General features: G+C 33.8%; 1 protein-coding gene across 1 annotated transcript in view; it reads left to right on the top strand.

Annotated features, from left to right (window-relative positions):
• LOC145664422 (3-oxo-5-alpha-steroid 4-dehydrogenase 1-like) overlaps positions 1-8,546 on the top strand; it is an 83,046-nt gene extending 74,500 nt beyond the window's left edge. Inside the window, exons 3-5 of the mRNA XM_081731105.1 lie at positions 3,072-3,238; positions 4,023-4,275; positions 8,439-8,546. Of these exons, the coding sequence (XP_081587231.1) occupies positions 3,072-3,238; positions 4,023-4,275; positions 8,439-8,505 (487 nt within the window). The 3' untranslated portion in view covers positions 8,506-8,546. The remainder of the gene's footprint in view (positions 1-3,071; positions 3,239-4,022; positions 4,276-8,438) is intronic.
• The last annotated feature ends 379 nt before the right edge of the window (positions 8,547-8,925 follow it).

An 8,925-nucleotide genomic window follows, 5' to 3' on the forward strand; every position in this document is an offset into this window, starting at 1 on the left:
CTTTAAAGTGTGATGCAAACGAGTATTCGAGTTTTAATCCGAATAGAAATCGATAGCTTACACAAAAATATTTACTTCATTAGTTGTATAAATCTTTATGCTTATCGTATTATAATTCTATTTAAAATTATGATTTTTCCATTTCAAAACGTAGAACGAGAAATAAATATAATATTCTATTTGTTAAGGAAACCTTTCAAACAATGATAATTTCAGGTCATGACCCGTCGGAGAATTTGAGACCCTGTCGACATAAATTTCCCCTTCGTGGCCATAAGTTATTTTCGATCATACTCAAAGTAGACTAATAATGTTTTATCAGTTTTTTCTCATTCATATCTTGACCATTACCGGGGAGAATCTTCTGAAATCGTCAATGCTTATAATTAGTTTTTAATTACAAATCAAATGATAATAATGACATATTGAACATACTTAATATTTTGTTTTCAGCTGTGGATTTTAGATTAGCAATTCATATAATGTTCGCTTCTAATCGAATTTGAGAGAAAAGTAGTTTCCAAAGATTTATTCAAAGAAATGTTCTCAGTCCTCTGATGAAAATAGGAACACACTTTTCAGAAAAAGAAACGAATATTTTCTACAGGGTTTGAACACAGAAACTTCTGATTGATAGACTAGTGACACAAACCGCTCGACCAGTTCGTATGTATTCAATGACCTCTTTTGACTTTTGTGTAAAGTGGTTTCCTGGTCCACACTTTTTTTTTGTTTGTTTGTTTATGTCGATACAACTATAAGTTTGTGGTGAATATTTGGACGTTACAGGTCTTGCAATGCATAAAAGGGTTTTTCGTATAAATTACATTCAATTTTACGTCCTAATAACTTATATACAACAGGTTGAATCTGTGAAATGATTGGGGTTGGAGTGATCGTAAATATTTTCATAGTTAGGAGCCTGTATATGCAAACCCGCTTAGCGTGGGGATTTACTTATGTGAAATTTGGTACGTTATGGACACTTGAATGGTCAATTATCTCAAGACACTGGTAATTAAAAATTAAAGTGATATGATAAAAACCATCTAGGGTCCAAATCCTAATAACCCCCCAAAAATAAAAGAAATTGGTTCAGCCGTATTAGCGTGATGAGGGAACAAAGGATTTGTACGTTCTCTTTTATATATAAGATAAAGAAAATGAGCATAAGCATTTTTGGAACTTAAGGTTAGACATTTCTAACTTCTCAATAAACACACACCATTTTAAAGAATATATATCTCCGGGATTCGTGTCCAGGCATTATGATAATCCTACCACGGGAGATTTTGAATACATATTTGAATACACGCGGGTGAAAGTAGCAAAAATACTGGTATGAACACGATCAGCCATATGTTTGTGGAGAAATACCCCTCCTGAGCAACCCCCTGAAATCACCACTGATTTGATTAACATTTATTTTACTGAAAAGCGAAAGGGGAGTTTGCGCCCAAAGCATCATCATATCTGATTGCGGCAATGTGTGAACTATAGGTCGTTGAGAGAGAGAGAGAGAGAACATGACAGAAGATAACATATTTGGCAGAAAAAAATTTGCTACAAAATTTTACCAACACTGCACATGATTCATATGATTGAGGTGTTGGACCGTATACTATATTGTACGAAGAGCAAAGTACGGTATTTGTACGTTCAAGACCATATGTCTGCCAACTAACTAACTAACTCTATGGCCTATGGAACCCGGAGGTTCAGTGCCGCGTTCACAAAAGCTCTCCACTGACTTCTATCCTTAGCTAATTGGATCCAGTTTCTACTTTGTATTCTTATCTCTGCGAGATCCATCTTAATATTATCCTCCCATCTGCGCCTAGGTCTTCCTAATGGTCGTTTTCCTATGGGTCTACCAGTCAAGACTTTGAAAGCGTTTCTACTTTCTTCCATTCTAGCTACATGACCTGCCCACCTAAGCCTCCTAGACTTGACGACCCTAACAATGTTGGGTAAACCGTATAAACTATGTAGTATCTCGTTATGAAGCTTCCGCCATTCCCCATTCTCGTTCCTCTTGGGTCCGAATATTCTTCTCAGGATTCTGTTCTCAAATACTTTCAGTCTATGTTCTTCTATATGTCTGCCAACACTGATACAATAGGTGATCAGCAAATAACAAACAAGAATTAGAATTCAGGAAGAAATTGAACTTCCTATGTATGTGTGTGTCTGTCGAAAAACCAGTCCCTTTCTGCACGCTATCCTTTCTCTTCACAAATACAACTTTGCAATAACTTATCAGATGATAAAAGCTGTCTGACCAGTTTGGCTGCAAGAAGGAATCATTAGCTGCAAGAAACTTTCATAATATTCGTACTTTCGATAATACCCGAAATTTCGATAATATTCGAAATTTCGATAATACCCGAAACTTCGATAATACTCGAAATTTCGATAATACTTGAAATTTTGATAATACCCGAGACTTCGATAATACTCGCAACTTCGATAATTTCAAATACTCGAACGATTTTGAGTAACCGATAACTCGATAAATTTTCCCTCTCGAAGTTTAATAGATCCTCAGCCTTATCGAACACTCCTTGCTGAGTGGTGGCCCTTGCCGCTTGTGAATATCCATTCACCTGAAGATTGGTTGAGCTTTAATGGGAACGTCAGCACACTCACCTGAAGGAACACCATGAAGTGCCCTTTGAATAAATGTGGCAAATCTATAGCTTTCAGTATCGAATTTCAGGATACCTAGAGCAATAACATGGGTAACGGTAATGCTAGTACATTTCTTTCTCAGTATTTATTTCAGAAGAGCTACATCCATGCTTAACCTCTTGCGTATAATTGAAATCTCTTTTCTTGTTAGCATTACCTTCATTTCTTCTAAGACATATAAAGATTCTTGTGTTCTACTCTCAAGTTCCTTTTGTGTTTTCTACATATTCCTTTATTTCAGATTATTTGAGTATTAATAAGAGTAATATTTTAACGTTTGTGTAAGTCGTTTAGTATTATGCAAAATATAAAAATATAAATAAAGATTAATAAACTTAGTATCCACTCTTATCTGATCTTTTCATTCTTCTTCTTTCTAGAGGCTTCATTCATGCATTTACAATGAAGAATCCGAAAGGTTCCCCGCTATTGACGTTACTAATGACTGGTTTCTTTGCAACTATGAATGGTTTTCTACAGACGTACACACTTATCCATTTAAGCGTATATCCAGCAAATTGGCTCTATAGTTCACGATTTCTAATTGGTATGTACACAGTTTCATATCACTATTTTATTTACACGATAATCATATTGAATAGATGTCAATGTTGCCCTTCTAACTTGAAATATTTTACATACTAAGTATTTAATACAATGCAAAGTTTACCTCTAAATTTCATATTTTATTGTTTTCGTAATCACACGTTTATTTTGATAGGATTGACTTTGATGACGAAGCAGCCAATTGACAGTTTTAAAGGTTAAAAATTAAAAAAAAAATACCAAAAACATCATGTATTACGAATAGTAGGCTTGTAATCAATCCGTTAAGAATTAACGATTAAATTAAGCTTTAAAAATTGTTAATTTTTAATTTAACCAATTAAGATTTTCAGGAGTAAATTTCTAATTCATTAATCACAAAAAATTCGTAACGATTAAAAGATATCGTTCTTACTCAGAAATCATGTGATATAAATATTTCTAATTTTTATATTTTAATTTTACTATTTATTAATTATCAATTTATTTGGAAACAGCAACTTTCCACAATAGTAGAGTAATTTTTCCTTAATTTCATCCATTGAATTTTACGTTAACGTTCACAACTCAAGATATTTCTCATTTCGGTGTAACTGAAATTCTCATTTTGAATTCTAATTTTAATCAGTTAATTTTAAACTTGATTTTAATTTTAATCGTTGCTTTACTTACATTAATTTTTAATGTAATTAATTATATTTTCACTTAGTTTTTTTTTAATATTTCCACCTATGCTTAACGGATATATAATTTGATAGCATTATGAAATTTTTCGTTTATTTCAGGAACAATATTATTTTTTGTTGGAAGCTATATAAACATTTATCATGATCATATTGTGTTGAACCTGAGAAAGCCTGGGGAGACTGGATATAAAATTCCCAGAGGAGGACTCTTTGATCATATATCGTGTGCCAACTACTTTGGAGAGATCGTTGAGTGGTGGGGATATTATCTGATCGCTAATAACTATCCTGCGCTTGTCTTCACTATGTTTTCAACCTTATTCCTCGTACCTAGAGCATTGCAATATCACAGGTATATAGTTTCTATACTTTCTACTTTTAATAATTACTAGCTAGTATTGTAGTGAATGGCGGCTCCAAAATCCTGTGAGAGGGAAGTCACATTGTCGGGAATAGTAGCTAAACCAGGTTTACCTCTCCTCTCCTCAAGACTCCTCGACTGTGGGGCTTTTAGTGATCTCTAACTTTAAAGGCATTCTTTAAATTCTGATGGGAGGTACAAATATTAAAGAAAAATAACAAAGATTTGCATAATCATACCACTATATCTTACATACAGAATTAATAAATTTAATTTTAAATATTTTACTCAGCACAAAGGATGCAAACTATTCTAGAAGTGGAAAACGAACTTGTGTTGCCAACTTATGTTGCTGCTCTGTCTATTTCTTTCATTTGAACTTCATCGACTTTGCCAAAATCACTCGGTTATACCAATTAATTTACATATATATTAAAATTGTAATTTAAAATTTATACAAAATCTACGTAATCGTAAGTAATGGTGAAAAGTGAACTAGCATCATTTCTTGTATATTTATAATATTTATTAACTTCTAACATAGGGACATTGTGCATTAGAATTCAAGAACGAATTCGATTTCGAACGTTTCTGAAACAAAGGAGTAATTTATTCGACCATTCATTTTCAATACCAAGAAATCTATCTACTATTTAACTTAGAATCTGAATCTCACATCGTACTCCTACTAGAATTGAATTCCTGAATCCCATGCCGAAGACACATTTGCTAACCATATATGTAATGGGAGTGCCAAAATGTCCGTGAAGTTATGCAATTGTACCTATACTAAATTTACTGAACCTCCATGAGTGTTCTCCGCCTTAAACCTACTTTGCATGACACTGACCCAAATCCACGAAATTCTGACTTTGAAACTAGTAATATAAAAGCAATAGAGATTCATGTTTGTGTGGCCTATTTCTCCATTAGTTTCAAATTTTACATTTCTACATTTCGTTGTTCTTTAGTAATTAGTAGTTTACAATTATTTACGTGAATTACAAGTGGAACAAACTGTAGCGTACGCAAGGAAAGGTTTCGGTGCTTAATATCCAGTTTGGGAATTTACTATGGAAAAATAAACGCTTAATATCAGGAGTGCCTCAATTAAATGATATGTTTATAATTGAAGTAGAGGGATCAAATGTTGAAAAAAGATTTGTTATCACTTTCAGTTTATGGTTGTTTTTTTAGTCACAATCACTCAATTAATACGCAGAAAAATATTTTTAAAAAAACACACATACATACACACATAATTACGGAATTTATTCTTGTTTACGAATGAGTAAAGACCGAATAAAAATTTACATAAACATGAATACGCATTCTGCAATCTTGGTTGATGTTCATAAAAGATATGGCAACATAGTGTAAGTCACAATGCTTAATAGGGTGTCCCTTATATAAGGTAACGATCCGCATACCCACGAAATGTATCCTAAGTGACCGTAAACATGCATTAGTGAAATAGCGGCTTCTACGAGAACGTTAACCCGTCCCCACTTGACGACAAAGTCATGAAGTGACGCGTTCTCATTATAATATAATTTAGAATGTCCAGCCGTTATAACGGAGAAACCAAAAGAGACGGAGAAACAAAACTTTGCATGAAACAACTAAAGAAAAGAGGACACCTGCCCGTGTATTGGCGAACATCGCCGGATGAACAGTGTTAGGCAAAACTGAACTTTCCAAAATAGGCTAAATTGGCATCACTGTCCAGGAATTGTTTGTTTCTAAACATACTATATCCTTTCTTCATTTCAAAATGTATTATATATTAATTTGTATGTCTTCCTTTTCATGGTAAAATGTACTATATCCAACTAAAGCAGCCAACCAGTTCGTTTTAAGCAGGGATGTAATGGGGCGTATACGGGAGTATACGGCGTATACCCACCTAAAATTTTTGTAGTCCAGCGTATACTAACATTAAATTTACGAAAGAATGAGAGTATATTGGGGTGCGTATATACCAACTAGTCTTGCGTATACGCTATACTTTTGAAACTGATCGAACGTATACTTACCAAAAATCCTAGCATTACATCACTGGTTTTAAGTATTCTGAGTGGGACATATATTTTTTCATTTGTAAATTGCACTAAAAGGATTCATGCTTTCATTTAACAACATCGCATTTGGCAATGTCGCTTCAAACTGATGTAAACATTATTGTTAAGCACAATAGTCCCATGCGTCTCGATCACTATATTCTTCTTCTGCACTCGATAAGATTATGATATTTATTAAACTAGCTTCAAACAACAAACATATTGCAGAAACAACTTGAAAAGTGTAATGTTTGACGGCAACTAACGTGCAAAACTAGTTAAAAACGATCACTGCTAGCAATAAGAGTGGCATCAACAATGTTCTTAAACCCACCAGAACATTTACGAGAACGACACAAATAGATTGTGAAGTTATATGCATTTATCTCATGTAATAAAGAATAATGTCAATGTAGGTCTATGGTTTTACTGTACTACAGGGTGGTTCGGAAGTGAGTGTAACACCCCTTTTAGTTTCAACAGTTTAGTGTTAGTTACAGTGTTCGAAGTGGAAAAAACGCAGAAGTGGTATGTTTTGTTACGATTTTGACTCGACATACCGGCTATCTAAATGTTGAAATGCAGTGAGGGTGTGTTGCCTAAGAGATTACATTTGTATTTATATCATGACTGAAAACCAATAGAAAGCTTTTCGGGCGGGGGACATGGAGCGACTTTGGTCCCCCGCCAACAACTTTCTGAAAAGAACTTTAAAAATCCCCTTATCTTGTATTATAGAGAATTATACACGAAAATGCTCAAAAACCGAATGAGAATATTAACGATTTTCTGCGGGAGAGCTCCTGGTTCTCCACTCGACTGTGGGGTATTCCAAACCCCGGAAGGTTCGCCTCCCCAGCAGACAACCCATAAATCCGCCCATGCTCAAAACACGGCATTTACATACATTAAGTCAGAAGACACATACACACATACATAATAAAGAAACAATTCAATATGGCGCATCGCTTTGAAGACATCTCGTTTTTAAAAAAACAAAAGATTGGAAAAAGATAACAAAAATGTTGGTGTTGTCAACTTAGAAATTATTTCTACATAAGAAATGAAATATTTTTACGCTCAAAGTTATTCGTCAATTACTGTGTATAAAAATGGATTTATTAGAGGTATTTACCATCTACTTTCCAGTGACGATATGATTTTATCATTGAACAACCAGAGACGGTATGCTTTCAACACTGATAAACCAGAGGCGGTATGGCATACCACCGCATACCGTCTCACTTCGACCACTGGTTAGTTATGGTAGAATGTCTGTACACAGTTACCTTGAAGTCTTAAGAGTCATAAACATCGGTATGATCACCATCCATGTCGTAACACAGCTGAATTCTGCGCCAAGTTCTCGCAGATGTTTTGCGGAGATACTCCGGAGTCACGAGGGTGAAGGTGTGCAGCTCCCTTTGCCTGGCCACCAAGAAGTCCCAATCTGGTGACACCAGACAATGCTCTCTGGGGTTTCATAAAGCAACAAGAAGAAACACTCGATATCACACAACACAAGAATTACGAGCAGCTGTGGAACACGCCTTCACCTTCGTAACTCCGGAGTATTAAAATATACTGGCACTATGTATCGGTAAAATAAATTATAAAATATTCTACCTAAGTAAAATTGAATCACCATTCTACAGCAAAATTTAATGATCATATTTGTTTATTATTATTATTATTATTATTATTATTATTATTATTATTATTATTATTATTATTATTATTATTATTATTATTATTATTTCCTGAAAAAAAATTCCAACGGTGAATAGTAAATTCTGGAAACAAGTTCCTCAATTACTAGAACTCAAAGTAAACATTCATTATCACTGTCACTTTCTGCCGTAATTTGATTACAGTGTATTGTGAATGCCTCGAAATATTTTTATATGTCAAACGATTCAAGGATCACGTGAATTCTTATTTCCATATGGCCATGACCACCAGCCGAGTCCAGGTAAGATTTGAATATATAAAACATTTAAACGAGGGACTTAGCACTTGTTTTTTTTTTTTTTTTTTTTAACTTATCTTTCTTTTAATATAACAGCTAATTTGAAGTTTTTTTCTCTCTTTAAGGTATTATCAGAAGAAATTCGATAACTATCCGAAATCCAGAAAAGCTGTAATACCTTTTATACTGTAAGTTTAAATTTAATAAAGAACTTTCAATAAATGACATGAAAACTCTTCATTTTTAAAAGCCTTTTTGATATTACAGTGAAGCCAGTCTGGGTTTCTGGTATCTTTTGTTTCACAGAAAGTGCATCTTATATGAATTTATATAGTAACAATAAGTTAGAATAGAGGTTTATCTATATGCTTTGCAAATATTAGGACAAATTTAACAGTTCATCAAGCTTTTTATTTTTTAGCCTTCTACGCTATGCTATGCATAATTCTGGGAAGTCTTATAGAACGACTTTGTCCATTCGTCCCTTCATTTGTCGACAGGTATCAGAGAAAAAACGGTCAGAGAGATGGTTTTATTTGCAATCGATTCAGGGTCCTAAGGATAGGTCCCATTTTCTCTGTTAACACTCTATTCAAAATGGAAATGGCTCAA

This window comes from Thermobia domestica, chromosome 11, assembly GCF_964235325.1.
Source record: "Thermobia domestica chromosome 11, izTheDome1.hap1.1, whole genome shotgun sequence".
NCBI classification, from domain to species: domain Eukaryota; kingdom Metazoa; phylum Arthropoda; class Insecta; order Zygentoma; family Lepismatidae; genus Thermobia; species Thermobia domestica.